The 21,960-nt window shown below is 40.7% G+C and overlaps 1 protein-coding gene across 2 annotated transcripts in view; it reads right to left on the reverse strand.

The window, feature by feature from the left end:
- SLC22A4 (solute carrier family 22 member 4) overlaps positions 1-21,960 on the reverse strand; it is an 81,349-nt gene that overhangs the window by 11,162 nt on the left and 48,227 nt on the right. For both annotated transcript variants that reach the window (XM_036751972.1, XM_036751973.1), the window contains exons 4-7: positions 17,499-17,670; positions 9,906-10,032; positions 7,621-7,721; positions 1,551-1,765 (exon numbers count right to left, since the gene is read on the reverse strand). In XM_036751972.1, the coding sequence (XP_036607867.1) occupies positions 1,551-1,765; positions 7,621-7,721; positions 9,906-10,032; positions 17,499-17,670 (615 nt within the window). The remainder of the gene's footprint in view (positions 1-1,550; positions 1,766-7,620; positions 7,722-9,905; positions 10,033-17,498; positions 17,671-21,960) is intronic.

Consider the following 21,960-nt stretch of genomic DNA (forward strand, 5'->3'; position numbering starts at 1 on the left):
AAGCAAATAACAGGAATAACTGCAGAAACTCAAAGGAAAATAGATTTTTCATAAGGACTCCGTGAATATTTAGAAGAAAAGAAGTAAATGATAAAAAAAATATAAAAACTTTGGAGGAAAGAATTAGGAAAGGAAAGAAAAAATTGTTTAGAACAGAAAATGGTAAACTTTGTCCAAGTAATGGACTGAAAACTAGACTACACAATAGAAATCAATGACTCCACACCACAGCAAGAAATATTAGAACAAAATCAGAAGATTTTTAAAAATTGAATAAAATGTAAGATATCTGTTACAGACAAACAAACAATAGACCTAAAACAGGTCAAAATAATTCAAGAATCATCCAATTTCCTGAAAATCATGATTCCCACACTCACCAAAAAAAGCCTGGACACTATATTTCAAGAAATCATAAATGAAAACTATCCAGATCTATTAGAACTGGAAGGCAATGTAAAGATAGAATTCACCAATCACTTCCTAAAAGGAGCCCCCAAAAGAAAACTCCAAAGCTTCCTCATTAAAAAAGAAATCCAGCAAGCATCCAAAAATATTTTAGGAACTAAGGAACTATAGTTGGGATCACCCAAGACTTGGCAGCTTCCACTAAAGATGAGAGGAGGTCTTGGAATATAACATTCCAAAAGGCAAAAGATATAGACTTACAACAAATGATAAAGACCTGAGTATCAGCCTATGGGGGTGTGGTGCAGATCTTTCACAGAATAGAGGATGACTTTTAAGCATTTCTAACAAAAAGACAAGAGCTGAATAAGAACTTTGAAATACAAACATAAGAGTACAGGGAAACCTAGAAAGGTCAATTTATTCTTGTAATTGGAAGGAGCTGAATATAAACCCCTAAGTCTGGCATTTAACTTGAATCTACATTTCTGACCTTATTTCACATCACTCCCCTCTATGTACTTAATGTTCTGATCAAAGTGGCTTATTATTTCTTCCTGAAATAAGCCTGGGAGGCACTGGTGCCTGCAATAAACTCTTTCATTTTGAGGTAGATCCTATCTAGGAAGATAGGCTCCCATGCCATCTCCTCTATGTAACCTTCCTTTCTCCTCCTCCAAATGAAAACATTTGAATCTTCATCAAATATTCCATAAATACTTTTCCTGGCTCCTCCTGCCTCCATTTGCCTTCACTGCTTCCTATACTGATTGAACAAATATATCCTTCCAACAGAGTAAAAGGTCCTGAAGACAGGGACTATTTCCATTTTGTCTTTGTATCTCCAGTGCCTGTCGTGATAAACTTGCACATAGTAGGTCTTTAATAAATATGTGTTTAATTGGATTGAATTGAATCATCACTCACATATCTAAAACCAAGACTAACTTCATGGTGCTCTAGTGGCAAAGGATATTAATTTCATTTGTTTTGCTAGGAGGTTCAAAGAAAGTAAACTACAAGGACATATGTAGTATATATGACTTTTCGATGGCCTGAAAAAAAAGGTTTGATTTAATTTAGTACATAAGTATGTATGGACTAAATGTACACCTCTAGTGTATGAGATAAAATAAACTCACCCGTGGGTACCAGCTGAATGAAAAGGAGAACCCCTCCACCCAGGAATAGTGTCCCAGAAATGATATATCGTCGGGGCAGTTTTCGGAGCAGCAGCCAGGCTATCACGTAGGCAGGGACTTCAATGGCAGCAGACAGGAAGCAATTCAGATAGACATCTCCGTGCAAATTAGGAGTGTTGAGAGAGAGACCAAAGTAACCTACTGACACTAGCATCCTGAAAGACAGAGGGGAAGAAAAGGATGAAGGGGGCTGAACCACGCCAACCTCACTTCAGTCAAGGATTGGTTCCAGAGGCACTTTATGGCTAACACTTCAACAACCTATTGATTCTGGGACTAGTTGGATTGGAAATATCAGACTTTCTTGATACCCTATAGAATGTCAATCCTTTATCACTATTATTCAAGCAGGAGTTTTTCAGCCACACAAGTAAAATAAAGAAATAGCCTAGAGTTCATTCGTATACCGAAAGATAGAAATACGTAGGTAGTAGGGTAATAGAGGAAGGCCTACTTACAGTTAAATTCAGACATAGAGTGAAACTCATTGTGAGGCGAGGAGAATGAAAGGCCCATATTGCTTCTTAGTTCCATAAAATGTGGGCTGCACATTGTGTGGTAGTTATAAAAAGATAATAAAGATGACCATTTATATAGCACCTAGTACTGTGTGCTGAGGGCTCTGTAAACATCATCTCATTTGAATGTCACAATAATTCTGGGTGATAGGTGCTTTATTACGCTCATTTATAGGAAACTGAGGAAGAGAGAGGTCAAGGAACTTGTTGAAGGTCACTTAGCTAGTCCATGTCCGAGGCTGGAGTTGAACTTAGGTTTTCTTGACTCTAGGCCAAATCCTCTATCTCCTTCCCTTCTTGGTTGCTCAAGTTACAGTTTACTTTCAATTAGAATCTGTTCCATGGGGGAGAAAATAACTACATTCTGAAGGTTCTGCTATATATAAATTGTTTCTATAAAGCACATGATGAGACAGAAAACAGAGTATCTCCAAATTCTGAGGAATGTATGAAAAACATCCTTAGTGAGAGAACTATTAGAACTTTTGATCGCTATGTAAGTGGATGTAAGAACAAATCTATGTTAGGTTAGAAAGCACATGTCCTTAGGAATAGGATTAGACACATTTAATTCCCCAAAACTGGAGTTTCTTTTACCATTCAAATTTGGTGAGATTTGAGTTTTTAAATTAAATTTAAAAAATTAAATTTAAAAAAATCTGCTAATGAAAATTCACGTGGACTGTATATAGACAGTTAAACCAAACAAGTGACTCTGGTAAATTATTGGTCTCAGAGATTTTCTTACAGGTATAATCCAATCTAGGAAATAAAATTACTAATAGCCATATGAAAAAATTACTAGATTCCCCAATAATCCAGCAAACTCACTTAGAGACAACTTTAAGATAATACTCCACAGAGTCTAGAATGGCAAAAATAGTCAAAGATAAATGTTGCAAGGCTGCGGACAAGCAGATACTCTATTATTATTGGTTAAATCATCAACAGGTGCAAATGATTTTTAGGGCAATTTGACACTAACAGTAAGAGTCCCAAAGTCAATCATACCTTTTGACCCAGAAATTACATTTCTAGAACTTTATCCTATTAACATTGTGCAAAGGAATAAATGATCTTTCTGTCCAAAAATATCCACAACTGCTTTATTGATGTAGTAAAGACCTCCAGCTCATCTGGTTGAGGATTGGACGATGACTAAAATTACTATGGCACATTAATGTTATGGGACATTGTGGCGCTATGAAAAGCAATCAATATGAGGAGATAGAAGAGCTACACCAAGTGATGTTAGTCAAGAGCTGAAGAATCAGAGTTGTAAACACATGGCCTACCGCTCTATTTAAAGAAGGAACAAAGCCAAAGGTAGCAAACCTCCAGGATGACTGGGAGAGGGGACACAGGTCAAACCCATTTTCTGTTTATGAGTTACTTGTTAATTCGGTTAGCAACACTTTATTAAATGCTAAAGGTTTTTTTTCTCTTCTTTAAGACTTTGCTCCTTCATTGTTTGTGTTTGCTAATGCTTGTAAAGTTTGTAATACTTTTTTTAAAAAAAAGGGTATAATACAGTTCTGCAGGGAAGGGTTCTAATATGTCTTTCTGAAAGTATAGCACAATAAAAATAGTGAGATACTTTGTGTCTAGGATTCTAGGATTTATTTAATCCCAATATCTACAAATGTCACATATCATCTCTGTTATCTTTGAGCTTTATTGTTAATTTCTTCTAGGGCTGGGCAGGGAGTCAGGAAGACCTGAGTTCAATTCCAGCCTTAGATATTTAATAGCTGTGTGACCCTGGGCAAGTCACTTAACCTCTGTTTGCCTCAGTTTCTTCAACTGTAAAATGGAGACAATGATAGCACCTATCTCACAGGGTTGTAAAGATCAAATGAGATAATGTTTGTAAAGTGCTTGCACAGTACCTGGCACATAGGAGGCACTATGTTATAAATGCTTATTTCTTCCCCTCACCTTCCATACCACCACTAGGATCACCTGGAGATCCTAAACATATGGACAATTTTTGAAAATGGTGCTTTGTTGCATTTGTTTTTTACTGTTTATATTATTAATGTTACAAATATGAGCATTTCCATATACAGAGAAGAAAAGAAAAAGAGGATTATATATGAAACTGGGACAATTGTATATGAATTGTGTACAACTTGGTTTTTAAAAAGTATATATCCGATTTAACATGGTACTGGCCTGCTTGTCATATTTGCTTCTGAAATTCCTTCTTCTCTCATCTATGTATTTTTATTTTCCTTCCTTCCTTCCTTCTTTTTCTTTCTTTCTTTTTCTTTCTTTCTTTCTTTGTTTCTTTCTTCCTTTCTTCCTTTCTTTCTTTCTTTCTTTCTTTCTTCCTCCCTTCCTCCCTTCCTCCCTCTCTTTCTTTCTTCCTTTCTTCCTGCCTGCCTTCCTTCCTTTCTTTCTTCCTTTCTTTCTTTCTTTCTTTCTTTCTTTCTCTCTTCTTTCTTTCTTCCTTCCTTCCTTCCTTTCTTTCTCTCTTCTTCCTTCCTTCCTTCTTTCCTTCCTTCCTTCCTTCCTTCCTTCCTTCCTTCCTTCCTTCCTTCCTTTCTTCCTTCCTTTCTTCCTTCCTTCTTTCCTTCCTTCCTTTCTTCCTTTCTTCCTTCATTTCTTTCTTTCTTTCTTTCTTTCTTTGTTTCTTTCTTCCTTTCTTCCTTCCTTTCCTTTCCCCTTCCCTTCCCTTTCCTTCCCTTCCCTTCCCTTCCCTTCCCTTCCCTTCCCTTCCCTTCCCTTCCCTTCCCTTCCCTTCCCTTCCCTTCCTTTCCCTTCTCTTTCTTTCCTTTCCTTTCCTTTCCTTTCCTTTCCTTTCCTTTCCTTTCCTTTCCTTTCCTTTCCTTTCCTTTCCTTTCCTTTCCTTTCCTTTCCTTTCCTTTCCTTTCCTTTCCTTTCCTCTCCTCTCCTCTCCTCTCCTCTCCTCTCCTCTCCTCTCCTCTCCTCTCCTCTCCTCTCCTCTCCTCTCCTCTCCTCTCCTCTCCTCTCCTCTCCTCTCCTCTCCTCTCCTCTCCTCTCCTCTCCTCTCCTCTCCTTTCCTTTCCTTTCCTTTCCCTCTTTCCTTCCTTCCTTTCCCTGCGGACAATATTTAAGATATTTGTTCAACCCTGAAGCCTGAACTCAAAACTGTATTACTTTAAAAGTAGACATTGATTTGGGACAGAACTAAGATGAATCCCAAGTGTGTCCTCTGTGGAAAAACTTTTCAAATGCCTTGAAAATCCCATTAGCTATAACAAAATAATTTAGCAGAAAATAGAAGACGTTAAAAAGCTTCAGTTCTTCTGAAGGCATGTCATCTTATAGGTCATGTGATTGAGTTATGAATAGCATAAAACTATTGAAGCTTCAAGCTGCACTAAGACTTGTGGGACACCCTGTACCATGAAGAGTCATTTAAGGACACACCAATCATTTTGCTCTCTCTAATCTGCCCTTTGGACTACCTGAAGAGAGGATCATAGAATCATGTGGATAGAATGACAAAGGCCTAATTTAGACTAATTCCCTCACTTTATAGGTGAAGAAACTGAAACCCAGAGAACTTGAGTGACCGAGGTAAGTAGAAGTAGAGGTTGGTCCTAGGTCTTCTGGTTCCTAATCTTGCACTTTTCCCACTCAAAGTCTTCTGCAACACTATTTAAATGCTTAATTGAGGAATTGTTTGTTCATAGGCACAGATGTTTTAATGCAGCCTAAAAGTAGATGTACTGTAAAATTGGCAAGTGTCTATTGTAAAACTGTCTAGGGATCACCCCTCCTTTTAGTACTTTGGAAGGGGCCCAACTTGTAGAGGAGTCAAGGTCTGTGTGCTTTTGGTGTTCAAAAAAATAGGTCCTATGAAATGAAAATGGATCTTTACATGTGTAACGAAACATATGGACCAATAGACTTAGATTTTGTCCTGTGGGACATAATGCTTCAGAGATGATGATGGTGGTTTCTTGATATTTCAGAGGACACTTTCAAGAAAAAGGAAAATTACAAATCTCAGGTGCATCCTTTAGCAACTTGGCTTTTGGTGACATGCATATGATAATTTGTCTAGATTTAGAAACATATTTAGCCATCTAATAAAGACAGTCCCTCTTAGCATACATATCCCTCAAAGTTTTCTAAATATATAGTTATTTTCCATGGAATGTTATATTTATTTCTAAACTGAAAAAAAATGGAGAGCAGCAGCAGTAGTCATGGGACAGCTGGGTGTTGCAGTGGATAGAGTGCCAGGCCTGGAGTCAGGAAGACTCATCTTTCTGATTTTAAATCTGGCTTCAGACATTTACCAGCTGTGTGACTCTGGGCAACTGATTTAACCCTGTCAGCCTCAGTTTCCTCATCTGTAAAATGAACTGGAGAAGGGAGTGGCGAATCAGTCCAGTATCTTTGTTAGGAAAACCCCAAATGGGGTCAGAGTTGGACATGACTGAAACAACTGAATAATAACAACAGTAGTCATGGTAGTAGTAGCAACAGTAGATGTTATAGTCACATCAGAATATGATCTGGAAGTTTTTCATAAATCTATAAATTATATATAATATAAATGATTAAACTTTGGGAAGATCTGAGAGTGACGAGCGCTTGAAATGCAGTAGATGCGACTGGGATCTTTTTGCTCCAATAGTCATCTACTTCTCGTTGTCCTGGTAGCTTTGGTCTGCTCTCCTCCTTTATCCTATTTCTCAGAGGGAGCAGTCTTCACTATCGGATCCTACTCTCAGGCCTAAGGTCATTTTTAGCAAGTATATTTTTAAATCACCCTAAAATGACATCATTGAGCATATCAAATTTTGGCACTGGGGAGTCTTAGATTGGTTTCTTCTGATCCAATAGTGTGGTTTCTAGTATAGATCTGGAGTTAGCTTCAAAACTAACAGCCCTGGCCCTGATGCCAGTCAGGTCGGTCATCTTGTTCCTAATTTCAAAGGAGTTGAGAAGACTCATTTGGGATGAGTCATGGCAGAGCTGCAACTAGGAATGAATGTACCTAAGGCAATTTGAGTTGCAGGGTTTTAGGAGAGGGAGTAGTGGGGCAGGCGCTCTGGGAGAGGGGTTGACCCACTGCCCAGAGAGTCTGGCCCAGCTTTCAGCGTTGAGGGGGAAGGTAGGCCTCAGGACCCTGGGGCTGTGCGCCTAGAATGAACTCTTCTTCCCCTCTTCACTTGCTTCCCTTGGACTCCCACCATGTTGGCACTCTGGGCCATTGGCACCCTAGGCCAAAGGCCTAATTTCTAGTAATGGGGCACAGTTCTAGCAGCCTGCTTTGTCACTTAAAATCAGGGCCTTGTATAACGTTCCTGAATATTCATCGTTGTCAAACTCCAGCAAGTGAATTGAGTCAATTCCAAAATCACTTAGAGTAACACTATTCTTATTTGTCACTGATATGGATTCCAGCCCTAGTGCCTACTGCTTCCCCTGACTTAAGCAAACCAACCCCAAACAAGCCCAGGAGCTTCTTTGTAGTAGACATGCATTTTCAGGTCAGTCTGGACACTTACCACAGCATCAAAGACATGATGGTGATCACGGCGATGTGACGAGTTCTGAATAGATCCAGGATGTATACCTTTTGCTGCTGTAGAGGCGTTAGCTCCCGGAGCTAAAAGAATGGAGGTGATTTTGAGATTAGATAAAGGAAAGAAGATTCTTGAATATACAGTGACGCCTACTTAATCTGGCGTCCTCCTGGAACAGGGTGGTCCCATCTCCTCTCTGCCACATTTGTGTTGTTGGTCCTTAACTTACTCCATTTAGCATTTGATCATTCTAAATTGTACGTGGTTCCATAATTGTTTCATGGCTCCTCCAGGGGACTGGGAGCTCATCAAGAGCAGGGACATAGGACTCCTTCTGTCTCCCTAGCATAGGTGTGCTAAGAACTTATTATTTACTCAATAGATACTTTTTGAATTGGGTTCTACATTCTATCCCTCCCTGCCTTCCTCTTCCCCTCCTACCTCCCTGAGATGGCAAGCAATCAGATGTAGGTTATACATGTCCCACATATAATCTAATGGGAGAAGTAGGGAAAACCAACAGGTAATCAACACCAGGTGGTTGTCATGTCATCAAAAGCCACTAACAATGCCTGTTCAGGTGGGCTGGTTAAGTGGAATGATTATTTCAAGTATGATTTGGGAAAATGGACCAACCCTGGGGAGCTTGAGCTCTATGAAGCTTCCCATCGTCTGTGACCATGAATCCAGAATCACTGCATAGAAATATCCACCTTCCTAGGCCTCTGAACCTCTAATGGATGCTGACAAGATCCCAGCACTGCCAGTTACCATCTGTTTGACCTCAGGCAAGTAATTTACCCTCGGAGCTGGCACTTAAATCAGTGCTTTGTCGGCTTGACTTAACTGTAAAATGAGTGGTGACTAGATGATTTCTAAGATACCTTCCCAGATCTAAATCTAAATGACTTTATGATCCTAGAACCACATCTATCAACTCAGATGTCGTGGGTGTGGTTCTATGCTTGCCACAGTGGAGGGGTCACTGGACTTGGAGGCAGAAGGGCTGTGGTTCAGATTTCATCTTACTAGCTGTGTGACCCTGAGCAAGTGATTTGACTTCTCTGAGATTGGGTTTCCCCATCTATAGAATGAGGTTGGGCTCGATGCTCTTCCAGCTCTAACTCTACGATAACAATACCTAACATTTACACAGCTTGCCAAGAGCTTTAGAATATATCATTTAATCCTCACAATGACCCGTGAGTCGGGTACCATTATTATTTATATTTCATAGTGAGGGAAACTGAGGCTAAGAGAGATGAAATGGCTTGCCCAGTGTCATACAGGTAAGAGGTGTGTGAGGTAAAATTTGGAATCAAGTCTTCCTGCCTCCAAACCCAGGACTCTAGCTAGCTACCATACTACCTCCCTCCCTATGTGATTCGAGAAACATCACAAGATTCTGATACTTCCTAAACATGGAGGAACAGAGTGCAACAAAATGCAACAAAACTTATGTCCTTAGTACCTTCATGCTTCAAATGCAACTCCAAACCCACCATTTCCAATCTCCAGGAAGCCTTCCCAATTTTATGCCAAACTAGGCACAAACCCTTACAAATTCCTCCAAATCTTACATTACCCTCATCAATGTGTTCTTATGGGCCCAATAAAATGAAAGATCCCTGAGGACAGGGACCATTTTTTGTCTTCCTATCTGTATAGCAATACACAGGTGCCTTGAAGAAGGCACATGCTTAATGTTTGTTGAATGAGTGAATGAAAATTTAGATGTTCTGTGGATAGAGTCAGACAGGCACATCAAAGCCTCTATTCCACTCTTTTGGTAATCATTGGCTTTTGATGACATGACAACCACTTTGTGTTGGTTACCTATTGGTTTACCCTATTTCTCCCATTAGATTATATGTGGGACATGTATAACCCATGTCTGATTGCTTACCATCTCAGGGAGGTAGGAGGGGAAGAGGAAGGCAGGGAGTGATAGAATGTAGAACCCAAAACTTTGAAAAACCAAATGTTAAAAATTGTTTTAACATGTAATTGGGGGAAAATTTTATATATATACATATATATATATATATACACATACATACGTATACACACACATATATGTATGTCTGTGTGTGTGTGTTTGTATGTGAAAGACCTGTGTCGAGTTATCTTTGGAGCACCAAGTTTAGGGCCTTTTCTTTAGTGAAAGCTCAATACATGTTTAGGTATGAGGAGATTAATGATATGTTATGGAGTTAAGAGTACATGGTTGGCATCACAGAGAAGGGCAAATGCCCATGAATGCTTACCTCCAAAGGATCAAATACTACGACTGGTGCTGTCACGTTATTCATTTTTGCAGCCTTTTGGATGATATCTTCTGCCTCTTTAAATCTTCCTTGAGATATCAGCCATCGTGGGGATTCAGGAATAAACCTGTAATTGAGTTTGGGGTTTAGTTCTTATGGGCTATTTCTTTTGTTTTCAGAAGCTGTCAATTCCATAATGATGATCAAAAAAATCTTAGAAAATATTGTTTTCCATAAAAAGTATTTTTTACATTAAGATTTGCTTTTCTTTTATTAAGAAAAGAAAAACTCTGAATTTTTCCCTCCACATGTTTCCTAATGAGAAACTCTTGGCTAGTGGGTGTATCTAAACTTTAAAGAGGCTTTAGGAATATTCAGACCAGATGGAGACATTACTAATCAACATGAGTATCCAGCGAGATATTCAAGGGGTTACCTGGGTGTCTTTGAAGGACTGTCTGGGAATCATGTGTTAGTTCCCTCCTTCTAGAGGGTCATTGTGGTGTGACTGAAAGTGCTTGGGACTTGGAGAGATGCAAGAGACCTGAGTTTAACTTGGTTAGTTGCACAATTGTAGAGAAATCACTTAACTTTTCTCAGGCACAATTTCCTCACATGTAAAATGAGGACATGTGAGATGATATCTATCTCATAAGGTTGTCTGAGGATCAAAGGAGGTAATGTATGGGTTTTTTCTTTGGAGGGGGGAAGGCAAGGCAATTGGGGCTAAGTGACTTGCCTAAGGTCACACGACTAGTAAGTGTGTCAAGTGTCTGAGGCCGGATTTGAACTCAGGTCCTCCTGACTCCAAAGCTGGTGCTCTACTCACTGTGCCACCTAGCTGCCCCTGGAGGTAATGTTTGTTGACTGTTTAGCAAACCGCAAAGTAGACAAGGATGACAGTACCTTGTACAGGGCAGGCACTTAAAATACTTTTTAAATGTTGAATGAGTCAAACAATCAGTGAAAATGAGTTACGACACCCTGCTTTGCCAGGTTTCCCGACATGAATGAAATCACAGGTTTTTATAATATCCCTTGTCCCCAAACTACTGAGCCGGGAATCAGGAAGACTCAGGAAGACCCAACTCCAAATCCAGCTTCAGACACTTACTAGCTGTGTGGCCCTGGGTAAGTCACTTAACCTTGTCTACCTTAGTTTTCTCAACTGTAAAATGGGTAGAGAGCACCTAGCTTTCAGGGTCATTGGTTGGATCAAGTGAGATGATATTTACAAAGCACTTAGCACAGTGCATGGCACGTTTAGGTACTTAACCCCTCTTTCTCCTCCCCTCCCCAATGTTGAAACGTAGCATTGGAGGACATAGCTTTTCCTGACCTTATCTACTTTTTTTCCCTTTCCCACTTCAGCTCCTGAATTGCTCAGCTTTCCCATTTCCTACTATTGTGGTTTTTTTTTCAGTATTCTTTTCCTGGAAATTTAAATTTAAATAAAAAAAATCATTAGGCACGTTTTCCCACTGATACTACTGGGATCCCCAGCACTAGTGATGACCTAACTGAGAACTGGCCAGAAATAACAACCTTACAAAATCCAAGTTCTCTCCCTTGTCTCTAGTCTAGGCAAATGACTTATTGGCTTTCCCCATGATATTGTAAAGTGGAGACTGTCATTTACCTTTCTTTTTATCCCTAGAACTTAGCACAGTGTCTGGAACATAGTAGGTGCTTAATAAATGTTTATTGACTAATTTGAAAAGATCCCACATAAACCATTTGCCTTAGTTTGAAACAAATGCCTGTCAATCTGCTGCTATATATTATTGAGTGGTACCAGTTACCCAGAACCCTCCCTGTTGAGTTAGTCAGCTTCCACATACAACTGCTGTGCCATTAAAGGCCAATATAAGTCCTGGTATACATATTTATGAATATATGCACAAATATTCATTCACATATACATAATACAAACACACATATAAGTTACATATGTGTATATACATATACATATATATACACACATATATGGAAGCATGGAAGGATGAGATATATGTATGTGCATATATGTATATATGCATATACTCAATGTACATGCTCACATACATACGTTCGTGTGTGTGTGTGTGTGTGTGTGTGTGTGTATGTATACACACATATCCTATCCTTCCACAGGGGTCCAATGCCACATGATCCCAGATGGCTGAGTCAATTACATTTGGGTAAGAGCAGTTGGTATGAGTAGGCAGCTTTGGGAATTTTTTCATGGGGCTCTCCACCCAACTCTATAACAGTTCTGGTTGCTCTGTTTTCTCAACTCTAGAGTATGGTGCAAAGGAGCCCATTTTTCCCATGTCTCCTACACGGTAATACAAATTTGAGCATATGGCAAAGACTTCTGAACCTGAGGTTAGGGCCCTAACCCTCAGACCTATTAGAACAAAGGCAGTACTGAGTTCTGTGTGCTGTATACCTAACAAAGGGATCTCATAACTTACTTAGTACCCATTAGAGAATAAAAAAGAGTCATATTTAGGAAGTTTTGCACTGGCATAAAAATGACAAACTGTGTTTTGGGCAAGTGACATGAAGTGTGCCCTCAGCTGAGGAAGGGAGATATAACCCTATGAGTGTGTGGGAAGGCTAGGAGGGAGTGGGGCAGGGACCTACAATATACTTACAGGAAGTCTCAGGAATGGGCTGGGCAGAAAAGAAGGCTCACTTCAGCACACCACTGGGGAACATCCGATTTTAACTAATGATTCTTATTAAGCAAGGGCTCAGGTCTTTGCTTTCTACCCTGTTCAAAGACTACAAGTATTGTCACTATCCTCTAAATCTGGTGCCCTGGAACAAAGCCCTAGGTAGGATCTGAAGGCTGAACAGTCCGATTGGATGGCGTCTGATGTTGGGGATACTATGAGGCTAAAAAGCAAAAGAGGAACCTTGCACCTGAGCTTGTGGTAACACACACATCTATTTAAGGGAATCAAGAAGTAGTCATTTTAGAGGTGGTATTCATTTTAGAGGCCTGGGTGTGGTGGAGAGAGGATGGAACATTGGTGTCTATGTGACTGTTTGGAAGTATGTGAGTTGGAGCAGAGTGGGAGGAATGATTCCTTAACTGTCCAGGAGGAAGAATGAGTGAGTAGAGAAGGAGAGACATCAGTGAGCATGTTGGGAAGAGACAGAGAAGGAATGATTGAGCCCAAGTGCTAAGACAAATAGGTGGAGTCAGGGAGCCCTCACTGTCCATTGAGTCCTGAACTTGGACTCAATAATCTTGTCCCCTTGAGTAAGTGATTTAACCTCCCTGACCCTGAGTTTCCACAGCTGTAAAATGAGGGAGTTGAAGTAGATAGATTCATTTGCTCCTCACAGCTCCAGATCTAAGATTTTGCAGCACTAGGTAGCAGGGGAGTAAGGTAATGGCCTGGGTCCCACTGCCTTTTCCCCAATTATGCCAGTGAGACAAGTGGAAATGGTTCCATGTCGTCTCGGTGGCATTCCACTTGCTTGCTGCCAAACACCAGCCCTGGGGCAGGAGCAAGACTCTCTAGGGATGTGCTATTTAAACCAACATTTTGCTTTTAAGGGGGAAACATAGATGAGGTTGGGTTTCTCAGGCTGTCAGACTCAGACACATTGGAGCCAGAACTATTGGAGGTAGGTAGCATGTCAAAGTAGGTTTGAGATAATGCTTGTCACTGTACAGAGTAATACCCAAGACAGCTTCTGCCCCTTACCATGGTAATGCACGCATACTTCCCCTGTAGCTGGGGAACCCCAGAGAAATTCTATATGAAGGCAAGAACAGGTTATTAAGGGACTTGGGCTAAAACCAAAATGGTGGGTTTCTCCTTTAAACCAAAGCAGTTTTTAGCCTGCCATTAGGCAGCCAGGGGGCATATTGAATAGAGCACCTAGCTTGGAATCAGGGACACCTGAATCCAAATCCAGCCTCAGACTCTTGCTAGCTGTGTGACCCTGGGCAACACATTTATCCTCTGTCTGCCTCGGTTTCCTCGATTGTATGTTGGGGATAATAATATAGCACCAACCTGGTGTTGTCGTGACAATTAAATGAGGTAATACTTATAAAATGCTTAACGCAGTGTCTGGCACATAGTGGGTGCTTAATAAATGCTTGTTCTTTTGTTCCCTTGTTCTGTAAGTAAAGGGGAAGAGTTGCCTCCTACAGATTCATCCTTCTCTTTTCTTCACCTACCTGAGTCAGCCACTTTCTCCCCTTGCCAACCAGCATCAATGCACTATGGCACTTGATGGTGCTTGGCCCAGCAGCAGGTGTCCCCATCTCAGGTGTCCCAAGCTGAACAAGGAGACCAGAGTCTACGTCCACCCACCTGGCATGACCTAAGGTCCCCGTGGATTTGGAAAGGAGCATCACAAATGCAATCCAGCTCAGCACACAAATCAAGAAGGAAGAATGAGTATATGTAGATTCTAGTCAAACCAAGGGCAAGGCAGTGAGGACCACCAAGGAGACAAACTGGAGAGAGTTAAGTAGGCTTTTCATGGTCAAGGAGGGAAATCAGTAAATCTGAATGCATCTGTTGGGCTGAACACGCAGAAATCCAAGCACTTGTGGACATGTGTTAAGGTGGGGACTGAAGGGAAACTTCCATACCACAAAGACCTTATTGATATAGAACCAGTAGCAGCAACATCTCATTCCAGAGTGAATATTAAAGACGGTCTCATTAAGGGATAACGGTCAGAAGGGTAGCTTAAACCTAAACATTACTTTCCTTAGACTAATAACCTTAAAGGGAACAGGTAGAGATTATTCTAGCCCACTATCCCCTCTCTGTGAGGAGATCAGGGTGGTCAGCCTCTGGCCCCAACCATCTGCCTTCCCTGCTGGCAAGAACTGAAGTCTTCCCCGGAGAAGGGTGGGGAGAGCACATGCTAGAGATACCATTCTTGTCTCAATGTTAGCCACATCTGGACAGTCCCATGTTGGCCTCCTTTACCTATGTGGGCAAAACAAAACGACACTTTCCTCTCCTCACTAACACACACACACACACACACACACACCCCTTACACATGTAATTAAGAGGAAAACACCTCTTGAAGCCAAGGGGACCTAGGAAGGCAACACTTGGCCAAAGTATATGGCACGTTAGCACTACACCTAGTCAGTCAATTCACCAGGGACACCTTTCTCTTGGGTCTTGTCTTCACCATCTAGATCAGTCACACTGCTTGGCATGATGAGTCCCTAGAGGTTACAGGCAGGTGGAGGCAAAAGGCAACACTCTCCATATACACACATTGGCCTTGTGGGCTAGTTTACCAATCAGGAAGTGGAAGAAAAGGTTTTGTTGTTTTTAAAGAACAAAAGTAAACTAGTTTTCTCTTCGAATGGATCCTGTGAAATATAGCTGTGGGGCTGTAAAAAGCTGGGGATCTCCTGACTTTGGTTCAGGCATGGGCCACAATGGATTTGACTCCTAATTCTTTTTCTTATTACCTGTGTCACCTAAGCCCCTGTCTGGGTTTCAGTTTCCTCAAGTCTAAAATGAGGATCATAATAGCACCTAACTCTCCCAGGGTTATTGTGCCGATTAAATGAGACAGTATTTGTCAAGTTCTTAGCACAATGCCCGGCACATAGTAGGTGCTTAGTAAATACTTATTTCCTTTCCTTCACCTGTGAAATGAAGGGTTTAGACAGGATGACCTGTAAAGGTCCCTTCTAGCTCTAAACTCTCTGAAAAGCTTGACTTCCTCTCCCAATCCCCCACTTCCACCCCAAAGACATTTCAGGTTTATAAAGTTAGCCTTAACTACAAAGCTGATAAGAGGTTGTTTTTGTTGTTTTGTTGTTTTTTAGAGTTCTAACACACTTGAGAGAGAGGCAAGAGACCTAGAGGTTCCAGGTCTGAAGGGAGAATAATTAAAGAGGCGTTTCTTCTTGTAACTTGTATCTTATATTTCTTGGTACTCTTGGGTCTCCTACAGTGGGACCTGCTCAGCAAAATCAGCCAGTGGGAATGTGGGATGGAAATGGAGTCTGTCTGGGTGGGGCTTCTCTGGGACATCCCAGCGCCATTGTGGATCCAGCATGATTTCCCTGGGCCAGAGCTGCTTTATAAAGAAGTGGGTGTAACGTCACTGTGACCTGTCCCTTTGATTCAATTTGATAGCCTTCTAACCTGAGGGGTATTCATGAAATATGTTCAGTGAATATGAAGTTTGGCTCTTGGATCCAGAATAAGAAGAGGTCAGCTGAATTGGACTTATTTCTAAGCTCTGCCAAGCTCCATTTAAAACTTTGGGAGAAACATGGGAGGGGAAATACCATTGGCTCCCACACATTAAATTTATATTGGTGATCCATCAGTCAGATAGGTTATGGAGGCACTCATAGTTTGTATCAAGACAGCAGCTTTTCTAGAAGGCAAAGAATGGGCCAGACCACATTTATGACTGTGGCATGTGGAAGGGAAAAGTGGGTAAGTATCTTGTTAAATGAATGTGACTTCATGCTATCATCAGATAATGCACATTCCAGAGTAAGGTGGAAAGGCTTTTATGCTCCAAATAAGACCAAAGACCATGCCAACCTTTAAGGTCTAGACAATATATTAAGCCTTGAAAAAAATGATGACAGGGATTTTATGACGCTGAATAGGAAAGTCTCACAGTCCCACAAAGGCAGCTTTCCAGAGTTATTGATGGGAGGTTGGGCTGTAGCCAGACCAAGAGTAATTAGAAGGGAATTTAATGGATTAAAAAAAAATCCCTCATAAAGGACAGGGTGCTTTCTCTTCCTGCTTCAACGTGAAAAATAAAAGAAATAAAACCACAAAAGTCACATCAAAACTATCCATGAAACCCAATGTTCAGAGGAAGTTGGATTAAAAAGCTTTCTTTCATTTCCCTACCTCCCTCAAATGCCAAAATAGGCAGAGGCAGCTATTGAATTCACTACTCCATCCCCGCCCCGCCACTCCTTCTGTTAAGCGAATTCTATTTCACCAAGACTTTGGGTCATTTTTCAAATTCTAATATTATAGTGAGAGGGAATAGGCCACAAATGAGTTGTAAAAAGACCTGACTAGAAAGTTTTATTTCTCTTTTTTTTTAAATACCTCTCTCTCTGTCGGTCTCTCTTACTACCCCTCTATCTCTGTCTCTGTTTCTCCCTCTCTTTCTGCCTGCAGTTCTATGCAGATAAGCAAACACATCTTAAAACATTGTAGGGAAAGTCTTGTCATAGAAAAGTTGAAAGACTTCATATGTTTTCATAAACAGAAAAGAGACTTTCTAAAGGAAGACCAAAGTGGAAAGGGAAGTTAATAGCACATGAAAGAGAAAAACAAACAGGCAACAGAAAGGATGGCTGCAGGTTAAGATTCTGCTCTGAGAGTGGCACTTTCAAGCAGTCTTGGAGGATCCTAACCACAGCCACCACACATATCAGCGAGATGGAGCATGTGGTTTAAGTGGCCCCAAAGCAGAAGGGCCATTGCTCTTAGCAGGCTCCAAGCGATTAAAAAAAAGCCCCAAGCAAGGTAACATTTCAACCCAACTGGTGACCTTAAAAATTGTAGCTCCAGATGTGCCCCTCTGGAGGGGAATGCGTGTGAACATGGTCTCACTCACCACCACAGCGGGACACACAGCACCCCCGGCACCGTCAGAGCCAGTAGCAACATCCGCCAATCTCTGATGAAGTAAGCAAACAGTGGCAGCAACATGTAGCCAATTGCAAAAAATATGCAAACTCCTAATGTAGAGAATATAATACGAACTGATTTGCCAAGTATCTCTGTTCCTGTTCAAAACAAGGGAGGAGTATTAGCATTGTAACTTACTTTATTTTAAGATTTGCTCTTTACAATATCATCCAATTTTGTCGTGGAAGTTAGAGTTCAAACTAACGACATTCTTAAGCAAGAAGGAGGTATTTCCCTGGGGATCCACATCAAATTCTAGTGAAGAAATAGTTGAGTATGTCTCTCACTTTATAGTTAGGGAGAAGGTTCCCATGAGATGCTAAAGACAAAAAATGGGCCTGACTCACACAGAATGTTGCATACCTGGTGAGAGGTGGCCACTGTGTCAAGTGTTTTAGAAGGTTTAAGCTGTGGGGGAAGGGAAGGTGTAGAAATGACTATGACATTAAAAAAAAGGCAGCAGTGAAATGGACTAGAAAAAGCAACAATCCATTATTGTGTCTCAGCAATGGCCCTCTTCAGAGTGAGGCAAACCACTCATCTGATGGAGGTGACCAAGCCCCTTTCATTGGAGGCTTGAGGAAAACCAAGACCATGTGCCAAATTAGTGAGCCTTATTTTACTGTGTGGCGGAAGCCTTATGAAAATAGCCAGAGCAGCCTGGTAAGGTTTTGAAAAATGATGTGTGTGTGTCCGTGTGTGTGTGTGTGTGTGTGTGTGTGTGTGTGTGTGTGTGTATTTAGCATGCATTTCTAAGACTACTCTATGTGGCTAAATGGGAGGAATTTGAGCTGATTTTTTTCTTTGTAAGAAATCAAGATGCTCAATAAATTTATATTGACCCATAGGGAAGTAAAATAGTTGAAGATTTTTTTTGTTTTCATTTTTATGAGGTTATTGTGTGATCTTGCCAACCCTATGGCATTTAGAAGGGGGTAAAAAACTGAACCAAAGTGGGGGGGCTGAATTTAACCCTTTACTTTCTTCTTTCATTTCCCAGGACCTGGAATGAAAAGCTCTCCTGCAGAGTTTTCATTCAAAGACTGGTTCCTACATAGGTAGAAATATTTAATGACACTGAAAGAGAAGGAAAGGCGGTTACTGATGTTTGGAATACAGGTGTCAGAGTAAGCTGTGGCTAAAGACAATTTTGCCTTCTACATTCCAGGGCAACAGAACCCACTGAAGGAATCTCACCATATATCACCATATATAACGCTTTAGAATAAAGAAATGGCTGGATTTGGAATCAGAAGACCTTGGTTCAGGCTGCAGCTCTTTCGACATGTTAAGTTGGACTGGATGACCTGAAGGTTCTTTCCAACTTGAAAGTTGGCAATGACCCTATGACCCAAATTAGTCTAGGAGAAGGAAGGCGAATCAGAGGAAAGCTTCTGGTGCTTACTAGCTGCTGAACATTGAGGAGGTTGCTCAGCTTCCCATGGTCTCAGTTTCTTCATCCAGAAAGTGAGGAGATTAAACTGGATGGCCTCTGAGGTCCTCATTCATTCATTCATTCATTCATTTGTTTATTTATTTATTTTTTATCTATCTATCTATCTGTATATTTTCCTGAGGTCCTTTTTAGTTCAAAATCTAAGATCTTATGATCTGGCCTAGATGTATAAACCTACAGGAACTCTTTCTTATCACCGGTTAAAGTAAATTCAATAAACACAAAATACCCACTGTTGGCAGTGCTTGGGGAGATCATTGAATACAGGTTCAGTGACACTGAGTGTTTTGTTGTCCAAGGACCAGCCCAGCTAAGTCCAGGGAGACATCGCCCAAAAGCTGCCCACCAGATGACATTTTTTCTCCCCAGCCACAGCAACTGACAAAGACCTTCAACTATGGAATAATAGAGAAGCAGTCACCCGTGTGAGTGGAGGGTATACATCACTGATGAAATAATTAAGTCTCAAAGTATTAAAGCACTTGGTGCTAGAGCCAGAAAGACAAAAGTCGCATCCCCCAGTGTGGGCCCCACTATGATGGATCATCTGTCCAAGTTTCTCAGTGTTCGTCAGAAGTCAACTCAAAGTGTTGTTCTGATTACCTGCAAGTTCTAAGGAAGACAGACTACTCATGAGGTATACTTTAGGAGAAGGGAAATGGGTACTCAAAAACCTTTGCCATCAGCCAGCTCTGCTAATTACAGAAGTGGTGAACCTGGAATCAGAAGACCCAGTTTCAAAATGATTCTGATGCTTCTGATCCCTGTGCTGTCAGAGGCATCTCTAACCTGCTCTAACCAGCTGGGATTGGTATTATTTAATTTTCCACCCTTTGCTCATCGTTCAACTACACATTGTAGCTTGCTCAGTGAACGCTCATTGGATTGAACATGACACTAGTTGCCTAGTACAGTCTTTTGATGGGCAGTTTAAATTGGCAGCGGTGCAGTAGATAGAGCCCTGGGTCTGGAGTCAGGAAGAACTGAGGTCAAATCTAGCCTTGGATACTAGCTGTGTGACCTGGGTAAGTTACTTTATCCCAGTGTGCCTCAGTTTCCTCATCTGTAAAATAAGGATGATAATGACACTGACCTCCCAGGGTTGTTGTGAGGATCGGATAATAAATGTAAAGTGCTTAGCACGGTGCCCAGCATGTGCTATAGAAACATTAGTTACTGTTATGAAACATCCTTACAGCCTTCTGAAGGATTTCTGCTTATAGTAGAACGTTTATTAAGACAGAGGAGAATTGAAGAAATACATAATCTTTATAGCATATGTGATAGAGCTTCAGGCTATATTCAGTGGTAGGTCAGCTGTTTGTAAACAGAACAATAATGTCGGGGTGGCCTGTCTCCCCAGCTGGGGTCTCTGCTTGCCCCTGCTTGCTGTGGCTCACAGGCACCTTCTTGGTTTGTAAATTTCCACCCTGCTTCTGTCTTTTAGGAAAGGGAGCTTTGTCTTTTTGTGCCCAAAGAATGTTCTTACTCCAAGTCATCTCTGAGCACACCAGTCTGGATCTTTTATCTCTAAAGATTTTTTTTCTAGATTTGGAAATTCTAGAAATTTTTTTTAAGTATTTAGAAAGAATCTCCTCTGGGAAGGACTTAGAACATTCCCAGGTCAGAGCTCTAGAGAGTTTCATTCCTCGGTTCCCAGAGTCAGGCCATTTTGTAGAAGTTAGTGCTTAGGTTAGGGCTAGGAATGATCATCACATTTGCTCCTTTCCCAATACTCTGATGCTGCCTCCAAATACTTTGACGAATCCCATCCTTCTTCATGGGAGCATCAACCCTACTCTCAAGAAGGACTGAGAGAGGGTCCTGGAGCACCGCCTACCTTCCTAAGGTGAAAGCTGATATGAATTGCCTCTTCAGAAGGTAAGAGCCCCATTCATTGGAAATGAGCTAGCAGAGATGAGTTGGCAATTGTCAAGGAATTATAGAGGGAATTCCTGAACAGTGTGGGAGGTTGGACTGTGTAGATCTCCTTCCAACCCTAAGATTTATTAGATTCCATGAAATTACCACTAGAGAAGAAGCATTTTAAAAAAGCAACCACATCTGCCTAATTCAGGCCCATAGACCAGCGAAAACAAATGTACTTCCCAAAGTATTCTATGTTTAGTAGGTATAATATTTTTTAAATGCTTTGTTTTTTCTAAGTACCTCATAATGACAAGCTAGTAGAGATATGCCTTTAGAGATGAAGAATATACCATTTGCTACCTGTGTGACCATGAATAAATCGCTCAATGTCCTCTTTTGCCAAGGAGAATCAGTCAGATGCCTTTTTCATTTGACATTCCTTCAAATATTTTAAGACAGGGATCATGTTCGCCCGAAGGACCCCCTTTTTGTCTCAGGGCTAAACATCACCAATGCCGTTTAAACAGTCCTTGTAGAGTACATTCTTGAGTCACCTCCCTATCCCTATTCCTAGGGCAGCTGGGTGACACAGTGGATAGAATGCCAACTTGGTGTCAGGAAAAACTGAGTTTGAATATGGCTTCAGACACGTCCTAGCTGTGTGACCCTGGGCAAGTCACTTAACCTCTGCCTCAGTTTCCTTGTAAAATGGAGATGAAAATAACCCCTATCTTGCTGGAATGTTGTGAGGATCAAATGAGGTGACTGATATATGTGTATATCTACATACATATGCAAATATAGCAATATATGCATATATTTTTAAAAAGAGCTTAGCACAGTACTTCACACATGGTAGTATATAAATTATTATTATAGAATTAGAAATGATTATTACAATATAACTATATCATGATATAAATATATATTTATATTATATACAATATAAATAAGTGTAATTTATATCATATGATACAAATAGGTACCATTATATATAAATAAATATAATTATGTTAGGATATATAATTGTAAATGATTATCAGTATTTATATGATTATATACA

This window comes from Trichosurus vulpecula, chromosome 3 (assembly GCF_011100635.1).
Source record: "Trichosurus vulpecula isolate mTriVul1 chromosome 3, mTriVul1.pri, whole genome shotgun sequence".
Lineage (NCBI taxonomy): Eukaryota > Metazoa > Chordata > Mammalia > Diprotodontia > Phalangeridae > Trichosurus > Trichosurus vulpecula.